Below are 24,305 nucleotides of genomic sequence, written 5' to 3'. Positions count from 1 at the left end.
CCTTAAGTATATTTTGTAAAGTCTTTGTATTTTTTTTTTATGAATATGAAGTATTTTTTCTTTCTTTCTTTTTTTTATTTCAGAATATTATGGGTGTACAAATGTTTAGGTTACATATATTGCCTTTTCCCTGCCCGAGTCAGAGCTATAAGCACATCCATCTCCCAGAGGGTGCGCACTGCACCCATTGTAAAGTCTTTTTAAATTGGACTCCATTTAAAAGTGAACCTTGCCTAGGGAAAATTACTCTTCTCTTTTATGACAATTGCTTTTGATCAAACTAAGATGGGGTAGTGATATATAGGGTTAGATAGCCATTTGTTTAAAGTAACCTCAGTCATTCGACTTTGCTTGCATTTTGTGCAGGAGGTGAAAAGAGGCATTAAGAAATTTTAGTAGAACTGAATTTTAAAGATGGTTCTGCTAAACCCTAGATATTTAGCAAACTGAAGACTATATAAAATGATGAAATGCAGGAAAAAGCAGTTTGAATTTTATTCTGTATCTAATATATCAATCCTAACCAAAAGTGTTGATTTATTAGTTTGGAGGACATTTAAGTCATAAAAATACTTTTCTCCAGCCCATTATTGCACCTCATGTCAAGACAAAGTTACAAGTTTCTTAACTCTGTCACTGCTAATATTAGAGCTAAATATATTTTTATGTAGTGATTGCTTATTGTTTATAGAAATACACAATTCCTATATTGATGCACAGTACTATATTGACATCTTCAATATAGTAAGGGAAAAGAGTAATTGTATAACATATACCTGGAACAGTTTGTTCTTTTTTTGTAGTTGTCAAAAAGTGGTAATGTTGAACTTTTTATTAGCTATCGGTGATTAACAGTACATTCCACCCCAGAAGTATTGTTTTGCGTTTTACTATTAAGCACTCTGTTTTATATATAAAGTCTGAAAAGCAAGAAGAGAGAGAAACACTCAAGATATTTTATGGGTGAATAAAATAAAATTATTTGAGGTTTTTAACACAGTAACTGCTATGTGAGTGGTATTTAACTCACACTGGTTTTAAGCCTGGGGCCTCATGAAGCATATGTAACTTCAGTTGGTTGGTTCATGAAAATCTTACTTGTTGATGTTCTTATTGTTACAAGTAATATTGACAGTTTAGTTGCATATAACTCATGCACAGAAAACAATAAAAAATAGCAAATTTTTCATTAAATTAGAAAGGATTGTTTTGTTTTTTAAGTTTTTTATTCTACTTTTGTAATAAAACACTGTAGCCCCAACAAAACTTTTTTTTTCTAGTGTGACAATGTGTTAAATTTCAAATCAAGGTTGATCCACTGACTTACTTTTTAGAACTGTGTTTAAGTTAATGATAAAATGGAAATAGAAAAATGTTGAAGTATTTGTTTTCTATTTAAATTAATGAATCCATTATATTATGTAATTTGCATATGCAAAGTGGCATAGTAAAAAAATAGTAAAGTAACCGTAGTTCACCAAAGAAAGAAAAAAAAGGGTGATAACATAACTATATAATATTGGAAAAGGAAAAGAAGTAATAGCTATTATTGTGTTATTAGTAAACTTTGTGTTTTATCACCGGGTTTAACAATCATGTATGAGAATTCATTACTTAGTCACTGCAGGTCAGTGAGGTAACCTGTATTATGTTTTCCTTCTATGAAGCATTTTATAACTTCATGGTGTTCAGGAGAGAGGAAAAAGTATAAAGCCCTATTGTGATTTTCCCTTTCATATTAGATCCATCTCTGCTGTGGAGACCAGTCACTTGGGAGTACAGAAATACCTTTAACTGGATTACTGAAAAAGGGCAGTACTGAAATCAACCACCGCCCAGTCACCATCGAGGGTGCTTTTACCCTTGACCCTCCAAACCGGGCCAAACAAAAGCTTGCACCTATTCCTGTTGAGCTAGCCCCAACTGTGGGAGTGTCTGTGGCCCTGCAGAGAGAAGGCATAGACTCCCAGGCAAGTAGTGGCCCTCCTTCTGTTCCCCCAGCTTCTCTAGTCTCACTCATGGTTGCTTACAAAAGTGGAACTTCAGAAGAGTTACCTGGCATGAGAATATATTTATTATTCTTAATTAGTGACGTACATCAGTGGTCCCCAACCTTTTTGGCACCAGGGACCAGTTTCATGGAAGACAGTTTTTCTACGGACTGGGGGTGGGTGGGTGAGGTTTCGTGGAGGGCGGGGAGTGGCCGGTGTGGTGCGCAGCCCATTTCCTGACAGGCCATAGAGTGGTACTGGACCATGGCCCGGGGGTTGGGGACTGCAGGCCTATGTTATATGATACCTCCTTTTTCAAAAGACCCTTCTAAAACGTGCTATGGCTGCTACTTTTGTGCTTTATAATTGACTGTATCCAGAGCCCTCTTAGCCTCTGGGATAGTCTTCTTGTGCAGTGGAAACCATTCTACTACTAAATGAGAACCTCCCAACTCAATGGTTATGGCAGAAAAGGAACTCCAGTAAAAGAGAATATTCTTAGACCTATTTTCTGGGAATCTGCATTTCATGTTATCTTTTTGGTTGACGCAGCCTGAGCTAAAATAAGATTCTTGGTTCATTAATGCTTTGTAGTCCTCTTACGCCCTTCAGGCAGTTTTTGTAACAAAGATGGGCATTTATTTGAATATGTATATATTTTTATTATATCTACACCTAGAATCAGCTTTGTCTTGTTCTTTCAAAGAGTTTGTCTTCATGTAGATTTTAAATTAAAGGTAGAAAAGCTGAAGTGAATGTTTAAAAGATATATATGCATATATTTTTAGAGGGAAGTGGAGTAAAGGAGAGAAAAAAAAAATCATACAAGACATCTGTTTTTTCTTTTTAGAAGTATAGTTCTCCATTGTGCTGCCTTGGTAGGAATAACCATTCCCAGGGACACCTGTGCCTGACTTCTTTTCTCAAATGTCCCTTCTTACCCATTAGGATGCATTTTGGTCCTCAGCTCTGGATATCATATTTCCTTCCTGTTCATCTTCCTTTTTCTGGTCCTAGATGCTATAAGAAAATTTGCAAATTATGAAGAAAAATAGACTAGGAATATCCAAACTGTGAAAGGAAGCTTGTGTTTTTAAAAAAAACAACGCCAAGTTTTTTGCTTAATTGTGAAGGAAAGTTCTTTGCAAATCATACTTTATTTAAAAATTGTTTTTAGTCTTTAATTGAATTAAAGACCCAGAATGAACATGAGCCAGAGCATTCAAAGAAGAGAGTTTTAACCCCCATAAAGGAGAAGACACTTACTGGGCCAAAATCACCAAGCATATCCCCTGTTCCACCTCACAACCAGTCACCTCCAATAAAAGATGATGTCACAGGAAGTGAAGTGGAAAGCTTACAATATGACAAGGACACCAGACAGAATCCAAAGGGTAAGATGTTCTTTTTACAGATCTTTTAGGTATTGCATTTTGCAGCCATCTAATAAATGACTCTGAGAACTTTCATGGCTTGTAAGTAAAAATTGTGGATCTTTTAAGAATCAGTAATGTGTGGTGATATAAAAAATTTCCCTTTAAAGTCATTGTGATCTCTCCAACTGCATAATAGAATTTTCGAAATTAAGATAAGAGGATTTTTCATTTTACTTTCATACTGGAAATATCCTAGTCAAAAGAAATTAAAGAACATAGTTCTTTCAAATTTTTAAACTGTTAAACTCTCATATCTTGAATTCATTGGAATTTTTGAGAAAAGAGCTATTAACTGATTCTTACTGTAAACTCCTAATATTTTTGATCCTAAAATTAAAAATCTGAGAATGGATGTTTATCTGGTTTTATAAAATATTTTGACCCGTTGCATAAAGGGTCTATAGTTATAGTTAGTACTATAAGTTATCAGTAGTGGATTAGGAGTTAGAAGTCTTTGGTGCAAGTTACATCTCTGTCAACTGAGTATTTGTATGACTTGGGCCACTCGTTGCACAGCTCTGGTCTCTAATAGGGTTAGACTAGATATCTCTGTCTTTTCAAGTTTTAGCTCCTTGTTAGACTATTTCATATGTGCCTAAAATAACCAAAACTACTTTTCAAAAAGTGATGTCATTGCGTCTCAGTAAGTCTCAAATATAACCCTTTGAATGCTAAGTTAGGTGCAGCTACCTGTTGGAAATAGGTTAGTGCCTGCTAGTCTGCACTCGATATCGGTTCTGTATGTTTTTATGTTGTGCAATATGTGTTGAGAGTAAGCTCTTTCTTTGCACAATTCTGGAATGAGAATTAAAGCCTCAGTAATTTCAGCAAGTCACTTTTAGATACTTATGCCTCAATTCATATGTTCATAAGACAAAGTAATCAAATTCCTTGCTTGAACATAAATGAGATGATAGCTTTAAATTATATGAATAATTTAAGAGAAACTGGTAGCAAGTGGAATGATTTTTTTTTTCCCCCTGTTCTTTTTAGCCAGTTCTTCTGTACCTGCTTCACTGGCTCAGCCAGCGATTGCATCCAATGCTTCAGAAACAGCTTCAGGACAGAAGATTGCTGTTCCAGCAACATCACATCATTTTTGCTTTTCAATAGACTTAAGAAGTGTCCATGCCTTGGAAATTGGTTTTCCAATCAACTGTATATTAAGGTGTGATTTGATTTTGTTTCAAAGTATTATTTTCTGAAGAGCAATGCCTTTTCTCTGGGGAGTTGCAGAGAGAAATGTTACAAAGAAGTTATAATATAACATTTGTTAAATTAGTGGACTGAAAGTGGGGAAGGTTAATATTGTAATGACTTTGAACTTAAACCATGGTGGCAGTAGTGGTGTGAGTGGTCTTACCTATTCTGCTATAATAATTGTTGGCATTTAAAATAATTTATTAATGCTGCTGTTTAAAACACATCAGCTCTTAAACTTTAATTTTTTTTTTTTCTGGAAAAAGGTGCTACAGGTCAAAATAATGGTAGTATAGTAGCTGATTTTTCTATGAAACTATATTATCATGGGAGGTTTTATTCCTGATATCTACATTTTATAGCTATGAATCTAAACACTATACTTAATGAGCTGTAAGTGGAATATGTTCACACTGTTCAATATATAAGTCAGCTAAACCGCTTTACGTATTAGTTTTTAATAAAATTACATTTTTATAGATTTGTGGCTACAGTATAAATTAAATGTAATAGAATAATGTGTTTAGTTTGGCACATTTAGCATCTTATAAATTTCTTTGGCATAAACATCATTTGAAATAAAGTTCTTGGTCTTTCTGTGATTAAAGTGAGAAAATCTTAGTGTCATCATGAATTGCCATTTCTATGAGTCTCAGCAAGTACACATTGCTTCTTGCTATCATTTGAGGCATGCTTTTAAATGCATATATCACCTCATGCTTGCATCTGATTTTTCAGTTCTTTTATTCCTTATCAAGTTGTTTCCCAAATCCTCTTATGCTTTGGTATGAATAATGGACAGAATCAACAGAACCCAGCACTAAGTGTGACTGTGAATTCATAGAATGAAAATCTTTCCATCTCAGCTTAATTTCTGCAGTTTACCTCTTGTTAGATACTGACAAAATAAAAATTTATTTTGAAATGCAAAATTGAAAAAAAATTTTCTCTCACAGGCATAGCTTTTCTCAAAGGGTTTATATAACATCTCAAAATTGCTTTTAGAAATAGAATTATTACTTATTCTCTAGGGGTTTTTTTTTTTGTCTTTTATCTCTATTCCTTTAACTGAGGTCTCTCTTCTGCTACTACTAGGGAATCTGATCTTAGGAGACTTAGGATGTTGGCTAGAAGCACAGAAACATAGGGATGATCTAGAATTAGATGCTGTGAGAGTGAACTTTATACAAGCCCACTTAGAAAGTGCTAATATTAGTTTTTGTGTTTACTTCTTAAGAACCATTTGTTTAATCATTAAGCGCCTACATTATGCCAACAATGTGCCTGGTATTAGAGGTACATGAGCCACATAAACATAGAGGAAGGCAGATTCAGAAATAAGTCTACATGAGAGAATAGTAGTTCACTTGGCCAAGAAAAAAGGGAATGATATTCTAAACAGAGGAAATAAATAGTCACGATCCACTTAATACTCTATATAGAATTCACCAGATGTTAAGGACCGTGGGTGTGTTTGAATCATTTTACAGCCTTTTTTAAAATGGCCATTTAACTTTTTTTCAGTTTGATAAATTTTATATCATGCTCTGCATTGGTATGAAATTATAGTTTGCAATTTTATAATGGAATTTGTGAGGTAACACTGGTATTTGAAAAAGTTTAATCTGCAGTACTTTCTTGAATTTTTTTTTTTTCCTTTCAATGATTAGATCCTGTAGTGGGATGGTAGGGGGTTAAAATTCTAGGGCATGGATTTTCTCTAAGATGACTTGATTTCATTGGATATATAATTATATAGGAATTTGGTGAATGCACAGGATTCTTGTGCAATTTTTACAAGTAGAGTTTAAATTTTAGTGTTTGATACAGGATTAAATGTAAGTGAGCATTATAGTATCTTTATATGTGGCTTTAAATACAGAGTAAGTTCAGCAGTAATCAGGCATTCTTCTGTTTAGTGTGGTTTTATGATGAAAGGAAGAAATAGTGTTATGTCACTCTCATTTATCCTTAATACTTTGGAGTTGCTTTCATCCTTGATTCTCTGTTCAGAGGCAGGTTACTGTGAATACATCCTTTTGGAGTTGACTAAGGGCTTTTTAGCCCATAAAAGATCACTATTGCGTGAAAGAAACTAGGTTTACAAATTAAATTTAGCAAGCATTTCTTGAGTGTTTACTATATGGCAAAAGCTGCTCATTTGTTCCTGGAAGCGAAGATGAAAAAGATAGGATGTGTGGCCTCAAGGAACTCTTAAAAAAATGGCAGCTCAGTATTTCTACCATTTTCTATTTGCTTATAATATTCACATACTGCTTTTTAAAAAAATCTAAAAATCTCATTTGTAAACTTTATTGTAACACTTTCTTAAATTCTAGGTATTCATATCCATTCTTTGGAAGTGCAGCTCCTATTATGACTAATCCTCCTGTAGAAGTACGGAAAAACATGGAAGTGTTTCTTCCCCAATCTTACTGTGCGTTCGATTTTGCAACTATGCCTCATCAGCTGCAAGATACCTTCTTAAGGTAATGTATAAACTAAGTGTATGATATCAGTTATTTTCTGAAGTCAACTCTTGAAAATTTGCATCTTTTTGAAAAGGAATTCCTATAGGTTTAAATCCATAGCAGTTAATACATTTGAGAATAAAGAAACTGATTTACTAATGATGTCTTTAGCATTTGTGCTTCCGCTACAGTTTTTTACATGGTTTATTTTAAAGGCTCTTTGCAGATTTTCATAGCTTGTTTACCCAAGTTGCTCTGTGAGAGATGAGGGAGCTTTGAGAAGTAGTCTTGTCTTTTTTTTTGTATAATATGTGAAGATAAATAAGAACCAAATATTTTGTTTTTATCGTTGATTAACTGAATGAAAAAATTACGTTTTCTTTTTTTTTATCTATGAACTGGTGCTACTCATCTGTTTATCTGAAATGGACTCACGAAGAAAAAATGAGATCTGTGAAACGTCTTTTACTTTCTCAGAGTATAACAATTCAAATTTATATATTATTTTAAAAGGAAGAATGAAGGGTAACTAAAAATTATCTTTGTGAGAATAATGTTTGAAGAGTTTCCTTTATTGCATAGAAAGAAGTATAGAGAATTAAATAGTACAGTCATGTGTCATTTAATGGTGGAGATACGTTTTGAGAAATAATGTCAGTCATTATGTAATTTCATTGCTGTGAAAACATAGAGTGTTCTTATGTACACCTACATGATAGCCTGCTCCATACCTAGGCTAGATGGTATATAGTCCTTGGCTCCTAGGATGCAAACCTGTTATAGCATGTTACTGTACTAAATACTGTAGGCAATTGGAACATAATGGTAAGTATTTGTGTATCTAAACATATAGATGTAATAAAAATATGGTATTATAATCCTGTGGGACCTCTGTCATATATGTGGCCCATCATTGACAGAAACATCGTTACGTGGTACATAACTGTATTTCATTTTGCTTCCTGTGAAATTGAGCCTTTAATCTAACAATTGTACTAGATAACATTTCAAGTAACAAAAACATCTTGACTACATTGCCAGAATTCAAAGATTTTAGTTCGGATCAGAAGAGACTTCAGAGTTAATAGGTATGAACATGTTTTTTTCTCTTCCTTAGGATTCCATTGCTGGTTGAATTATGGCATAAGGATAAAATGAGTAAAGATTTGCTTCTGGGAATTGCAAGAATCCAGCTTTCTAACATCTTGTCTTCAGAAAAAACTCGCTTTTTAGGTTCTAATGGTGAACAGTGTTGGCGTCAGACTTACAGTGAGAGTGTCCCTGTTATAGCAGCACAAGGGTAATGCACTTCGTAACACCGATCTTCCCTTTGCTCTTTTATTCATACAGTCATTCTGAAGAGCCACAACTTCACCCTTTCATATTTTCTTTTTTCCTGATTTTTCTTATTTGACCTAAGGGGACTGTATATCCCAGTTTGCTTTTTAGCTTTCTGATACCCATTTTACCTCACAAAAGTAAAGAATCTTTGCTACTATAGTCCTATAGTACTTACTCAAACTAAGTATTTTCCCTCCCCTCTCTAGTCTGACAAGTTAAAATTCAGGATCTAGTTTTTTATTTTGTAATTCAAGCTTAAATTTATAAAGTGTTTTACATTATTTTGCATTGGGAATGGCTGTGACTGTTTTTCCACTTGAAAAATGTTTTAACTTCTGCCTCAAATCTAAAGTCTGAGGATGTTAACAAATATTCGGCAGTTGGAGGAAGTTTTTAAAATAATTGTTTTTTTGCCCTGAATTTCATTGTCGCGATGAAAAACTTGAGTTTGTCACATGTTTTAAATAAAGTATTTGTTAATTATCTTTTTGAAATTAGTAATTAAAATTAAAATTTAACATTATTTATTATATGCCTTTATCTTTAGAGCATGGTAAGGATATAGAAGGAAATAAGGCTCAGTAAAAATCTTATATCTAAAAGTATTATTGAAATTTCTTCCCGTATTCCTCCCCATTCATAGCCACTTCCAGAGACTGAAGGATTTTATAAAAACTTTTATTCACTTGGGAGATCTGGGAACAGGTGTCTTAGAGAATCAGCTGTTTGGTTAACTGAAAAATTTTTTTGTTTTGACTCCTTTTATTAAAAAAAAATTTCCCTTAAAAATTTGCATTCTGTTCTGTCATAAGTAGAATATGACCAAATCACTAATAATTAAAACTATTTTAATGCTGTTATGAATATTTTATTGCCCTGCTCTGTACACAGAGAAGTTTTAGAAGATTTACCTAAGTGACAACTTCAGATATGCTCAGGAATTTCTCTCAGATATAGTAGTGCTTTATTTTACTTTATTCCTTTCTTCTGAAATCTGTGAGATTAGAAGAAAATGTAAAAGTTGATTAATTAAGAGCTCTAATTGTGAGATCTATTCATTAAAGTTTTGTTCAACTGGCATACATTTGATTTAGATAAAACGGTGGGTTTTTTTGTTGCCAAGATTTTATTTTCCTCTAATATTTTTTCTTGTTTTCGTTTAGTTAGTGATAAATGCTACATGCAGGTCTATGATTCAAAGAGGTGCTTGTTACGATCAAAATAATGTATAATTATCCTACTTTTAGGAATTATCCTGAGGCAATGCTTGAATCCAGTAAAAGAATTATGTACAAGTATGTTCATCCCAGCAAAAAAGAATAGAAAAAAGAATTCGGCATAACCTATATAATCAAGAGTAGGGGAATTGTTAAATATATTTTATTATATAAATTCATTAGTTATTTTATAGGCAGTAAAAATTACATTTTTAAATTAAAAATGCTCCTGATGTAAATAGGAAAACAGGACAAAACTGTATAATGTTAACATACATGCCTACATGTGTACCTACATATAAATAAAGAGGAAGAAATAAACTAAATATTAGTAGCAATTACCTGTAGGCAGTAAGATTTTAAATTTTACCTTTATACTTCTCAGTTTTCCAAAAAATGTATAGGTGTTATAAGTCATTCTGTAGTAAATATGACATATACTTAATAGGGTGTTTGTGATGATCAAATCATGTATATGGAAGGTCTTGAAGACTGTAGAAGCTGCTACAGTTTCAGCAGCAAAAGTGTCAGGTGTAAGAAATGTTGCTTATTCCTCAACATTAAAGCACTGGGGAAATAAAAGGAAAAATAATATAAAATGTTTCCATGAATTTTAAAATATTTTTTATTTCATTTGTAGGTCAAATAACAGGATAGTAGATCTTTCTTACACAATGACTCTAGAAGATTATGGACTGGTAAAAATGCGTGAAATCTTTGTCTCTGATTCATCTCAGGTATATATAATTGAGTTATCGAATTATTTTTTAAAACGGATCATCTAATATATGTATATGTGTGAGTGTGTTTGTTTAAATGTGCTTTTTATTCATATCCGAGGGTGTATCTGCTGTACAACAGAAGCCATCTTCTCTTCCTCCAGCACCTTGTCCTTCAGAGATCCAGACAGAGCCTCGTGAAACCTTAGAATACAAAGCAGCACTTGAACTAGAAATGTGGAAGGAGATGCAAGAAGACATTTTTGAAAATCAGGTTACTTTTTAAATGTCATTTCAAACAATCTATTTTTGTTTACTTCGCATGTTTTTCCTTCTCCATAGCAGGGTTTTCTATATTCAATGGGTACCCTATCTAGTTTCTTTGAATGTCAATAATACCTAACTTTTAAAGAAAAATTGAGAATGCAAAAGATACTTGAAATGTGACAACTTGGCAGTCCTCACTCAGAAGGATGCCCAATTTTGTCCATGATGGTTGGACAAAATTAGGAATGAAGGTTACTCTTTCCATCTCAGGTCCTCATTTGGCATATGCTTCTAGAACCTGGCATCATCAGTCTCCAAACAAGAGAGTTAGAAAACAGAACCCATTGTTAGCCCTATATGCTCCTGAATTAGACTCGTATGAGTGTGACTTGCCTTAGATATCCTCCTTTTAGTCTTTAAAGGAAAGAAAAAGAATGGGGCAGAGGGAAGAGGCGTGGCAAGGAAAGGGACAGGCAGCGAGCTTAAGGAGGGCCGGGGTGCTCATGGCAACAGGCCATGAGAGGTTCTGGCCACCTGGGTCTGTGAGAAATCCGACTTTGGCCACGCCAAGTCACACCGCTGGCATCTCGTGGAGACCCACTGTCACAGTTACAGGGTTCATACTGTGCACTTCCATACAATACAGTTATTGATGAAAATAAAAGCATTGCCCTCCTATCAAATGGAAAACTAATTTTATCACTGGATAAAGACAGTTATGAAGAAGCTGGACTCTAAGGTCATCCATTTAAAGAAGAGCTGGCAGTAGTGTCTTCAGATGCTTACAAACTTGTGCGACTTACACAGGATTGTTCCCCAGTCCAACCAGAGGTCCAAGAGCAAACCCTGTCCTTAGGGAGAAAACCTGCAGCAGACTCTGGGCCTGAAGTGGAAGGAACACGTCTCCTCACACCCATACTCCCCAGCAGCAGCGACCTCTGCTGACTCTGAACCACATCCTGAACTTAAGACAATTTGAACTTGGATCCATATTGCACTTGAGAAACAGGGAGATATCACAGCTCTGTATACTCATGACTCCTTCCCTTTCCCAAACCCAAGGCATGAAGGTAAAATGTGAAATTAAAAAAAAACAAAAACAGAATGCATAAAAAAACATATTAGTGATTATTATTAGCTCTTTAATTGAAAAGAACTGATTCATTTATTTGAAATATTTGGGGTGTTTTTGTGATTTTATTTTTCGTCCATTTGTAGCTAAAGCAGAAAGAACTGGCTCATATGCAGGCTCTTGCAGAGGAATGGAAGAAAAGGGACCGAGAGAGAGAATCACTAGTAAAGAAAAAGGTAACAAATTGTGAGAAAATTGAGGAAGCAAAGGAAGAATATTAATGATAACATCTTATATATGCATTAAAGAAAAATCTCTGGAAGGAATAACTAATTATAGTGATTATGTGTTGGTATGGAAGAAGTGAACAGATGGGTTGGAGTAGGAGGGAGACTTTTCACTGTAAGATGTTTTGTGCTTTTTGGATTTTGAAACATGCAACTGTGTTACCTATTCAAAACATGTATAAATATAAAAAAAGACTACTCTAGAGAAAAAGCCTACTGATGTATGAAAACGAAAATAGCACGTTTCAGTATATATAAAAATTACATTATAGTCTGAAAGTTAAATCTTGCTCCTGCAGTCCGAGATGCTCAGGACGCTGAGGCGGGAGGATTCTCTGAACCTAGGAGTTTGAGGCTGCGGTGAGCTATCGAGCCACTGCACTCCAGCCTGGGTGACGGAGCAAGACCCCAGCCCTAAAAAAATAAATATTAATTAAAAAGTCTCAAAAACGTTTAAGCTACTTTTAAGAATTAAATCATGAAATAAATCACATCTTTAAAAATGATAACATGAGACCATCTGATCTTATTCCAGAGAGGAAAAGTTCAGTATTTATCCATTTACACTCAATTTATTAAATAAAACAACCCTGACAATTAGACTTATTTTTGAATATTGTAATTTTAGGAATTTAGAAATACATTAGTGTCTAAGTCGGTATTCAGCCTCAAATTTGAGGGGATGACTCTGCATGTCTCCACTGCTCATTCTCTGTGAGTCTGCCTCTTCTCCTCCCAAATTCCAGCTGCCTCAGCCTCTCCAGTATCCAGTCTGTTTCCTCAACTGAGCGGGATTGCTAGGCTCTGTTTGAGTTCTCCTTCCTTGAGCTAGTGTGGAAATTACCCTCAGGCAGTAAGCTAGAGTTTCTGTAGGGCTTGCCTCATTTGCTTCCTTCCTGTCTCTTAGGGTTCCTAGTCCTGTGCTGCTCATTGCCCAGTGTCTGAAAACACTGTCACAGATGTTGTTCAATTTGTGTTCATAGAGGTGGGCAGTTTGTCTTTGATGGGTAGAGGCAGAAGTCCCACACTCCTTTGACTTTAAAATGACCGTTTCAGCTTTGTCTGGCTCAATTCTCAACCATTAAAAACTTGAATAACCAGTGAGCTTTAAAAAAAGCTAAAAGAAAAAGATAGCAAGACTACTTCAAAGCCTCTATTCTTATGAAATGTTCAAATAATAAAAATTATAATTAGAATTCCTCACATATATTTAAACATCATACTAGTTTTGCTGTTACTAAAAATGAGTTTTATATTAAGTAATATTTGCAGACCTAATATAATATTAATTGATCTGAGGAAGCTGGAAAATATCATTTTGGTTTTTTGAATTTTTCATCTAAAGACGAGTTTATCTTTAAGCTATTTTCTTCCATGCTGTTGAAGAGTTTTTCTGAGTTGAGGTTTGCAAAATTCAAATCCGGAAAAATTTTGAAAAGTTAATAAAATTAACTGTGACAAATCCAATTTCTGCCATAATTAAACTTTCTTTTGAAAAAAAAAAATCAGTTTTAATGTAATGAGGTAAAAAAAACCTCCTGAAGTAACTTTTGGTTTGTTTTCATTTTGGTAATAATGATCTTTTCAGTTAAAATTTTTGATTGGTTTCCATGTATCCAACTTTTACCATTTCAGCTTGAATTGATGAGCTAGTTAATAACTCGTGTTAGAAAATAGAATATGATGGTCTGGGCATAGTGGCTCATGCCTGTGATCCCAGCACTTTGGGAGGCTGAGGTGGGAGGAGCGTTTGAAGCCAGGAATGAGACCCGTCTGAGCAACATAGTGAGATCCTGTCTCTACAAAAAATAGAAATATCAGCTGGGCGTGGTAGTGTGTGCCTGTAGTCCCAGCTATTTGGGAAGCTAAAGTAGGAGGATCACTTGAGCCCAGGTGTTTGAAGTTGCAGTGAGCTATGTGACACCACTGCGCTCTGACCTGACAACAGAGCAAGACCCTATCTCAAAAATAAAAAAGAATATTCTGCTTGCCTAGTAAGTGGTTAAGCTGTCTGTTTGAATTAATCATATTGTAAAAGTAAATTTGAGTTTTAGATTTGTCATTTTCTTTCAACCTTAGTGCATTTTGAGACTAAATACTTTAATTCATTTATCTTAAAGTGTCTTATCTTGAAAGAATATTGTGAACTAGGGTGTGCTAACATGTGATCAGTTTTTAAAAATTTTATAAGCCATTGTAATATGAAGTCACTAGGGAGAAAAAAACAAGTTTTTCTTCAGCATGATGAAATCATTTAAAGCTAAATGCTCTGAAAATCTCACATTGTATTCTTTCATCTTTTAATTTTTTTAAATTTAAAATTTTTAGTTATGGGTACATAATATTTATATATATTTATAGGTTACTGGTGATGTTTTGATACAGGCATACAATGTATATTAATCAAATCAGAGTAATTGGGGTCACATACAATGTTTTTTATGTCTATTATATATGAGTCTTTTCTGTTTATTTTTATTTTGTTTACCATAAGTTTCTCTTAACATACTGTATAACTTCTTTCATACTTTGAAAGTTTACCTGAAGAAGTATATATACCTGGTTCCTGTTCTGCCATTTGGAGCAGTTGAGATAATGTTTACTTGTCTTACGTATGACTGCCCATCAGTTAGCTGAAGATAGCTTTCATATACCCACAAAGAAGGAAGACATCAGTTCTACATAAGGGGGCTATGAGGAAGTGTTTTATAGATAATATCATGCTTTCACTTGGGTGAAGATTAGTAGATATTGCCAGGTGGACCCAAAGGGCATTCTAAACAGCGAAAGCCCCTTGAGCAAAGGCAGAGAGAGAAGTTTGACATAGGCTGTGCATTGAGAAAATTGTATGTAGTTTGATGTGGGAGGAAGAGAAGAAAGGGTGTGCCTCATGAAATAAAGTGGAAGAGGTTAACAGAGATTATGAAGAGTTTAGACTAGATCCTGTAGGCTTTTTCAGCCAGGCTTCCTGAGAGAATGAAGCCCTAAGGCATCCATTGTTGGTAATGAATTAACTTTTCCTGTGCATTTAGAGTGGTAGAGTTAAGCGCCATTTTAGGAGAGGATGGAGGAAATAATCACATGATGAACTCTGGTTGAGAAAGGTAAAAATTTGAGAAAATTTTTTTTATTGGAGATTTTTATATAAGGGAATAAGATAATTTTTGTTTCGGAACAGACATTCAGATGAAAGTATAGTGGATGGAACAGAGGAATGTGAAACTCAAGTCCTAGAGTCCAGCAAAGCAATAATCTGTATAGAAGGCTGAAAACTAATGGTAGCAATAAGATTGTGGAGAAGAGATTGCAGAATGGGTTTTAAAGAGATGATGTTAAGGAAGTTTACGACCTCAGGCTTTACGGGATCCTCAGTGTTGCCTTACAACCCTACTGCTTTCCCTAGTCAATTCATTCTCTCCCTCTCCAGAACAGTTAATTCACAATGTTCTTCTCTTATCAAACAATCCTCCCTCATCTTCACCCAGTTTTCTCTCTCCCCTTTTACAACGCTTCCTCTACTGGGCTTCCTTGAGACTATACTTTCCTAGGACTGTATCTGTATTGTCTGCAGTGGTCTCTCCTTCCCAATTTTCATGCTAGATCCTCCTCTTTATCCCAAACTCTAAATATTGGCTTGTCCCAGGTCCATTCCTCAGATCTTTTCTCTTTCTACACTCACTTTTTTGGTGATTTCACCCACTTTCTTGGTATTATATACATCAAATTGTATGTATTATATACACACACACCCTCCTACCTACTTCCATCCCCAACTTGCCTTACGCCCTTGGCAATTTAGCTGCCTGCATTGCCAGTTGGCTATCTAATATGCATCTCAAATTTAATGTTTCTGCAAACAGTATCTCCATCCTCTATAAATTTTCCTCTATTGATTCCCCACCTTAATAAATAGCACTACTTTTTACTCAGTTGCTCAGGCCGCAAACCAAGTCATCCTTGACTTTTTCATTCCACATCTGGTTCATTAGCAAATCCTGTTGGCTCCACATTCAGAATGTATCCTGGAAACCACTTTCAGCCACCTCCATCACTATTACCCTAGTTTAAGCCATCGTGATCTCTCTCTCCTAGATTACTACAGTTACTTCTTAACTTGATATCCCTTCCTCCAGTCCTGGCCCCTGTACCTTGTTATATCCATACCAGCCTGAGGGAGGCTTTTAAAATTTAAGTCAGATTATGTCTTCCTCTGCTCAAAACCCATCATACTACTGCTCATCACACTTAGAATCAAACTCAGAGTTCTTACTAGGACCTACAAGGCCTTATATCCTTGTATGATCTGTGTTCTGGCTTCTTCTCTAACCTCATCTTCCATCAGCTTTCTGTTCACACAGTCTGTTCCAGCCACACTGGCCTCCATGTAGTTCCTCAAACATGCTAAGCCACCTCTCTCCTTAGGGACTATGGAATGCTCTTTTTTCAGTGATACTTTCTGGTCTCTGCTCAGAATAATCTCAGTGAGATTCTCTACCATTTCCAAAATAATGCTCCCCTCCCCTGTCCCCAGATATTGTCTTCTCACTCTGCTTTATTTTCTTCATAGCATTTACTTATATTATATATGCATTTGCTTATCTATGGTCTCTTTTCCCTCAAAATATAGGATCCACAGAATATGTTAGGTATATAATAAGTATTTGTTAAAATAAAAAAAGACAGGTTTTTATACATTTTTGAATTTTGAGATATGAGGAATGTTGATGTGTTCAGCAGGTATTTAGGTCTATTGGCCTGAAACTCTGGCAGGAGTTTTGGCCTTATAATGTAAATGTAGGAGTTCTTAGTACATGTAACGGTAGGTAGATGAGCTCACCCAAGGAGGTCACGTAGCATGGGAGGAAAAGACATCCCGAGACAGAACTCTGGGAACGCAGATGTTTTGGTGTTTATATCAATGATTTGTTTAAGGACAGAAGGCATGCTTGTAAATGAACCAAAACTAAATGGTAGAGTTAACAGAATTCATATATAAAATGACCCTGATTGGTTGGTATGCTGGGCCTAAATCATCAAAATTCAGTTTAACAAGGGCAAGGGTCAAATTCTGTAGTCAAAACAGTCACGGGGACAATGGGCATAGTTATGCCAGATTTAAAAACAAAAACGCTTTGACATTAACAGTGTGACTAGGATCCTTAAAAAGCAAATGCAGTTTTATACTAAGGTGATAGACATGGGTTATCTTAGTCTTTAGCAGTACACTATCTTTGGTCTCTGAACTGGTGAGATCACATCTGGGTATTATATTTTTGAAAGAACTTAGTCTAGAATCTCTAAGATATTAGAGGATGTGGAAATCATAATATGTGAATAACAGTTCAAATTTGTGTTTTTTCTTCTCTAAGATAAAGACTAGGAAGAGATGTGATGCCTATTACCAGTCTCAAATAAGTAAACATATGTTTTTTTCCCCCCTGTGTCCAAGGGTAGAAATAGGATTAAAGGCTAGACTATAAGGAGTATCAAACCAGGGCTTTACTGGCAATAGGAAAGAGAAGATCAGGTTAGGGCCTGGGACATGGAGACAAGTTGGTGAAGATGGTGGAAAAATTAGTTCAGAAAGTTCTAGTAAAAAATGATTGAAATATAGAAAACCAAGAGAATCCTACATCCAATATAGGTAGGCCTCCTGTCCTGAATAGGATTCATATCCTTAAAAACAGAGCAGAGCAGAACTTTAGGCCTAAAGTAATTGGGTTACTAGGCTAGTGGCCCAAGCAGGGATTCAGTTACTGGAACTGTAGTAAAAGGTCAGATATGAACCAATAAGAGGACTGAATGGTAACTGAATAGCTGATCTAACTGCAGGTTTAGTTCTAAGAATTGTGAGTATAAGTGACAGAGGGCTTCAGACGTGTACTAGAGCATCGAGTTAGGCAGATTTTAAGGAGCTAGGTTTTGACTAAGCACAAGATTTTACTAGCAGGGTGATTTCCCAGTAGGAATATGGACTTTCTTGGGAGACTGAATATCACTAGAGATATGTGAGTAGTTGTTAGGTGGACTTCTTTCCTTAGAGTACAGCAGAAAGAATTTCTGCTTTTAATTGGTAGATCTAATTTGTGACTTTCCTATTCTTGGATCCTTTGTTTCTATGAAATGTATTTTTGAATTTATGTGTATTTTTTTAATATGAGGAGAAGGTAACCTTTTACTATATTTTAGGTGGCTGAATATACTATTCTAGAAGGAAAACTTCAAAAAACCCTGACTGACTTAGAGAAGCGAGAGCAGCAGCTTGCTAGTGCGGAGTCAGAGGTATGTCATTCATCTACCATATATCTTTATTTTGCAAAGAATCTTTTTATTAAGTTCATACCATTAATTTTTGCTGTATACTCATAAAATATATTTTATAGAACTTGTCTTTCAGACAATGTGGAGAAAACTGTTCAACTGGGTAAAGCATGTCTTATATGTTAGAATGTTCGGAATAGGTAGAAAAGTGTTATTTGAATTACTTATTATTTAGCCAGCTTTTGCTGACTTCTACAATAGTGGATGTTTGGGGTTAGCTTTCCTATTATGTGGAAGAAATGCAGAGTTGTACTGCTTAGAGAGAAGAGAAAATGTAGCATAGGCTCAGGGGCATAGAATCCTGATTTTATTTTCAGGGAGAAGGGAATTTCCCTAGTTCTTGACCATTAAAGATTAGATCTCAAGAAGAGATGAGAACTTGTCAGTATTATGCCTAGTTAGCATTTTTATTAGGGTTTACACTAAATGTTTTTAAAATTTTCTGTAAATATCATTTCAAAATAGTTAGTATTTCTTCCACGTTAAATTTATGTGCCATTTCCCTAACCAACATGTGTTTCTTAAAATTTTCTCAGCAAATCACCCCAACCATATCATTATACATTTTCTGGGATTTCTGAAAAATTTAGGTGTCTAACTTTAAATATAAGGTAGATTTTTTTCCCCTAATACTAAGGGTCTGTTGCCTACCAAATGATCAGGCAGCGAATCAGGTTTCTAAAAAAAGAAAAGATAATTGGGCATATTTGCTTATATAAAAAAGAGGTTTTGCTTAAATGGGAATTTTTAGTGGTTAGGGCCTTTTCAACTGAATTTATACAAGTTGTATATGGATCTTTGTATATACTTGTGTATTAGTATTAAATTATGATTGATTGAAAATAATATTGGTGGCCGGGCATGGTGGCTCATGCCTATAATCCCAGCACTTTGGGAGGCCAAGGTGGGAAGATCATTTGAGGTCATGTTTGAAACCACCTTAAGTAACATGGTGAGACACCATCTCTACAAAAAATAGAAAAATTAGCTGGGTGTGGTGGCATGTGTCTGTAGTCCCAGCTACTCAAGAGGCTGAGGGAGGAGGATCACTTGAGCCCAGGAGTTTGAGGTTGCAGTGAGCTACGGTCACACCTCTGCACTCTAGCCCAGGCAACCAAATGAGACCCTGTCTCAAAAAAGAAAAAGAAAATTTATAGTATCAGTACACTTGAACATTACCTCTCTAATAACTAGAAATGACACGACAATAAATTTGTTGATATTCTGAACATTTCACTCTGTAGAAGGATAGTAGAATGTTGAACAGTATAATTCAGCTAGTAATAGCCCAACCTCTTAAAGATGCCTTTGTTTTAAGCTTCAAAGAGAAAAAAAGGAACTGCAATCAGAACGTGAACGGAACATGCGAGAACTTCAGGATTGTATCCGTAGAGCCAAAGAAGACTGTGTTCACCAAGTAGAACTAGAAAGGTTAAAGATCAAGCAGCTAGAAGAGGATAAACACCGACTTCAGCAGCAGGTTGGATAAAATACTTGTCATCTTTTTACACTGTTTCCTTGCATTCTGGAAATAACAGAAGTAGTTCACTAATTATGGAAAGTGGTTAAAATCACAGTAATTTGGACTGTTAATCATATTTATTGCACTGAGATACAAATAAACACTTTAACTTGGATCTTCTTTTTCTAAGTTAAAGCTAAGGGCTATTATTGGAATATTTTTCCTGCCCTTATAACTATTTGCATGAAATTGTACTATTTCAGGTCACTTCTAACTTAAAATCTTTTTCTGATAAATCTCTTTTTAGCAAACATAGATATTCTTCATGTTACACTGGACCAAAATTCAGTTAAGGACCAAATTTCATGACAGAATTATCTGTGCTCCTCTGCATTTCCTCACCTCACACTCGCCTCTCAACCCATCCCGCTCTGCCTTCCGTCCCTATCCCTCCAGCTGGCCAGTTGTCAGAGAAGCCATCAATGGCTAAGTCACTGAGTTCACTGGGCATTATTCATTTCTCATCTGACTGAAACTTACTGACATGAACACTATTGTCCTTGTTTTTTATATTCTCTTCTCAACTTCTGTATCTTCATTCTCCTTGTTTTCCTCTACCTTTCTGGCCACGCCTCAGGCTCCTTTGCAGGCCTCTCTTTCTGTATCTAGTCATTAAATGTTGGCCTTCCTCCAAACTCAGGGTTTACTTTCTACAAAACAATCTTATCCATGCCCATGACTTCAGAGACTATATTACATCTGGGACTTTCACATTTATACCCAACACCCTACCTTGTACTCTAGACCCATATACCTGATTGCCTTTTGACATTTTTACCCGGATATCTTAAAGGCATTTAAAACACAATGTTGTCCTTCTATTCATACCTGAACTTCTTCCTGTAAGTGTTCTTTATTTCAGTATGAGCTCCTCTAATCTGTTCCTCATGTTGCAGCTAGAATGATATTTTTGAAGTTTGGGAATCTTGACACCCTCCTCTTTAAAGCCTTTCAGCTTCCTCTTATTGCTCAGAGGGTAAAGATCAGATTCATTACCTCCCCCTGCAAGCCTCTGCATGGTTTGGAGCCTGTCTCTCCAACCTCATCCCCCACTCTTTCATCTCTGCTGTATGTTCTTCAGCCATGCTGGTCTTCCTTCAAGTCCTCAAGCATTCCGTACTCACTTCACCCACAGGATCTTCATGTGTGCTGCTTTTTCTGAGCCTAGTGAACTCTACACATCCTTCAGTTTTCAGCACAAGTGTCATTTACCCCAAGAAATCTTCCCTGACTCCTGGTCCCCAAATCTAGGTCAAGTTTTTGTTATATGTTCTCATGGGACATTATTCTCATTATTCTCCTTTTCTTTTTATGATATATCAGTTTGTTTTTATTTTCATTAGTATGATAATTTAATCAGTATCAGATTATTTGGTCCATAAAAACTGTTTTGGTTTATAGCTGTATGCCAGGAGCCCAGCCCCGTCATCAGCGTATGACAGGGGCTCATTAAATATTTACTAAAGAAAAGAAGGATCAGAGTGTTAAAAATTAAGTTTATCTTTCTTGAACAATTTCAGTGTAGATTAGATATGTATGATGTATGCGTCCAAAGTCTTCAGTAAATTCTGTCATGAAGAACAGTTTCCATAGCAGCTCAGGGTCAGTTATGGTCACAGTATTTAGGTGGTTGTAAGTCTGAATTTGATAGTTACTCTGGGGGGTCTCATATAAAACATGAAAGATAAAGTTGTAAAAGTGAGCAATTGTGATGGAATTCACCAGTAAAGCTTCTCTTCTTTCATTTATCATAAAGATTCAACCATGTAGAATAAAAGCTTTTAACATATGTTAGAATCACCAGGGGAGCTCTTGAAAACATTCATGTCTGTACCCTGTCACAGACTGGTAAAATTAGCTTACATCTTTGCAGGAAGAACCTTGGTGGGAAAAACTGAAATTTTGGAAAAATTAGCCAGGGCACACCACTGCTCTAAGACCTGGGGGCAGGAAGGACAGGGGAAGTTTCCAAGATGCCAAAATCGCTAAGTTCATGAAAGTATACATTTCACATTTTATGTGTAGGAAAACTTTTTAGGGCCTTACGCTGACCTTTATACATGTGTTATACATACGATTCTAACTAAATGGGTAGAAGGGACAGTTAAACACATTGTCAGTGAGTGCTTAATGAATATAAAGTATCTGTACTCAAATAGATAAAAGCAGGTACCAGGACTTAAAAGAGCCAGCATTTCTTAATAGGTTTACTGCTTTACAACCTGATTATAATACAATGATTGTTTATGGTAATGTCCTGGAATGGTGAAGAAACTACCAAATGTACTATCAAGTTTCTTAGCTTTTATTTAAAATAGAAAAGTGGGAGAAATACTTTAGAAAGGTTTCTATTCAACTTTGGTTGTTAAAGAGGTAAACTTCAGTTATATGGAAATTTCTCATGTATAGAACACCTTATTACCTAAAGGTGCTAGAAAAATCTTAATTAGAATTGTATATTATTAATGATTTAAGTTACATTTTTGCCAGAAATTCTCAGTATTTCAAATTTAGTTAAGTGTTATATCTTAGGAAAGAGATCTTTGGTTTATCTAATGATGGATACTCATATCAGTATGTGTTTTTGGAAAGCATCTTTAACAATTCTTGTTTGCATTTCATAAAAAAAAAATCCCAAGCCGGGCGCAGTGGCTCATGCCTATAATCCTAGCACTCTGGGAAGCCAAGGTGGGAGAATCGCTTGAGGTCAGGAGTTCAAGACTAGCCTGAGCAAGAGCGAGACCCCGTTTCTACTAAAAATAGAAAATTAGCCGGGCATGGTGGTGCATGCCTGTAGTCCCAGCTACTCGGGAGGCTGAGGCAGGGGGATTGCTTTGAGCCTAGGAGTTTGAGGTTGCTGTGAGCTAGGCTGATGCCACGGCACTCTAACCCGGGCAACAGAGTGAGACTCTGTCTAAAAAGAAAAAAAGAATCCCAGATTCAAAAAGAACATCTTTATAGCCTCTTTTTTTTTTTTTTTTTTTTTAAACATTTGAAGCTGTTCTAAGGGAAATTGGCTGGCATGTTTAGTCAAGGCAGTGTACTTCATTTTTTATTATTATTTTTTTCTTTTAAGGAAGTATTGACTGGTTTCATTTGAGCATTAGGCAGTGAGGTCTGAATTTTATTTTTGCCCCCACAACTACCTACCTCACTGGCTCTTTGGCACTGCCTCAATTTTTTAGCTCTTTGACCTTCAGTTTTCTTACCTGTAAATATGAAGGAGTTGAACCAAATAATCTTTACATTACCCTCAGTTGTAATAGTATTTGAATTTGTAAAATTCATATAATATCAAAATACAATAATAAAATTGAGCTTATTTTTATTTTCAAAGATGATAATCTGGTATATCTTTTCTTACACCTGACATCCTAAGAAAAGTGTAAAGAAAGTATCAGTATTTCTATAAGGTGACTTTTAAATTTGCCATTTAAAGTTTAACAAAAAAATTTTCATCATACTGGTTTTATAAGAAATTTCATACCCTTCAAAAGTTTTTGTCAGTTGATTGACTGTATTTTTTTTTTTTTTTTTTTTCTTTTTTGAGACAGAGTCTCACTCTGTTGCCCGGGCTAGAGTGCTGTGGCGTCAGCCTAGCTCACAGCAACCTCAAACTCCTGGGCTCAAGCAATCCTTCTGCCTCAGCCTCCCGAGTAGCTGGGACTACAGGCATGTGCCACCATGCCCGGCTAATTTTTTTCTGTATATTTTTAGCTGTCCAGATCATTTCTTTCTATTTTTAGTAGAGACGGGGGTCTCACTCTTGCTCAGGCTGGTCTTGAACTCCTGACCTCGAGCGATCCTCCCATCTCGGCCTCCCAGAGTGCTAGGATTACAGGCATGAGCCACCGTGCCCGGCCGATTGACTGTATTTTTAATTAGTAGGGTTCTTTATTTTCCTTATTATACTTTATGTATTTTCCAAATTTTCTACTATGAACACGCTTTAGAATAAAAAAACTATTGAATTGAATTCTGTACTTTTAAACTGCATATCGTTGTTTTAAAATTGCTATAAATACTTTTTTTTTTTTTTAATACAGCTTACTGAGGCTGAAAATAAGTATAAGATTTTGGAAAAAGAATTCCAACAGTTCAAAGATCAGCAAAGTAACAAACCAGAAATCCGTCTACAGTCCGAAATAAATCTTCTCACCTTGGAAAAGGTACCTAGGTTAATTTTGGCAGTTTAACTAGTCCTATTGAACAGTTTTGAAAAATCAATAAATAATACTTGTATGTACAGTGTAATGTTTCACTGTAGTGTTCTAATATCAAATAAGAATGCATCAGAGAATTCGAGGCACATGACATTATTAGTACTTGAATTTCCTTGCTTATGTCAAGAAAGTTATAGCTTATACCAGAGTCCTTGGTTGCAAACAACATAACTAACCCTAGGAATAAAGGAATTTATAAAACTCTGAGGAGGCTGAAGGACCATTTTCAAAACATGGG

General features: G+C 35.4%; 1 protein-coding gene across 5 annotated transcripts in view; it reads left to right on the top strand.

The window, feature by feature from the left end:
• The window catches only part of CEP120 (centrosomal protein 120), a 73,877-nt gene that overhangs the window by 24,796 nt on the left and 24,776 nt on the right, over positions 1-24,305 (top strand). For 4 of the 5 annotated variants that reach the window (XM_069492855.1, XM_069492854.1, XM_069492853.1 and 1 more), the window contains 11 exons: positions 1,743-1,970; positions 3,169-3,385; positions 4,421-4,595; positions 6,967-7,116; positions 8,216-8,398; positions 10,297-10,393; positions 10,497-10,649; positions 11,861-11,950; positions 18,191-18,283; positions 19,641-19,802; positions 23,891-24,013. In XM_069492855.1, coding sequence (XP_069348956.1) covers positions 1,743-1,970; positions 3,169-3,385; positions 4,421-4,595; positions 6,967-7,116; positions 8,216-8,398; positions 10,297-10,393; positions 10,497-10,649; positions 11,861-11,950; positions 18,191-18,283; positions 19,641-19,802; positions 23,891-24,013 — 1,671 coding nt within the window. The remainder of the gene's footprint in view (positions 1-1,742; positions 1,971-3,168; positions 3,386-4,420; positions 4,596-6,966; positions 7,117-8,215; positions 8,399-10,296; positions 10,394-10,496; positions 10,650-11,860; positions 11,951-18,190; positions 18,284-19,640; positions 19,803-23,890; positions 24,014-24,305) is intronic. The other variant, XM_069492857.1, reaches the window with a different exon arrangement.

Source organism: Eulemur rufifrons, chromosome 17, assembly GCF_041146395.1.
Source record: "Eulemur rufifrons isolate Redbay chromosome 17, OSU_ERuf_1, whole genome shotgun sequence".
NCBI lineage: Eukaryota > Metazoa > Chordata > Mammalia > Primates > Lemuridae > Eulemur > Eulemur rufifrons.
Note: the sequence above shows the minus strand (reverse complement) of the source record. Positions and strands in the feature narration are given on the sequence as shown.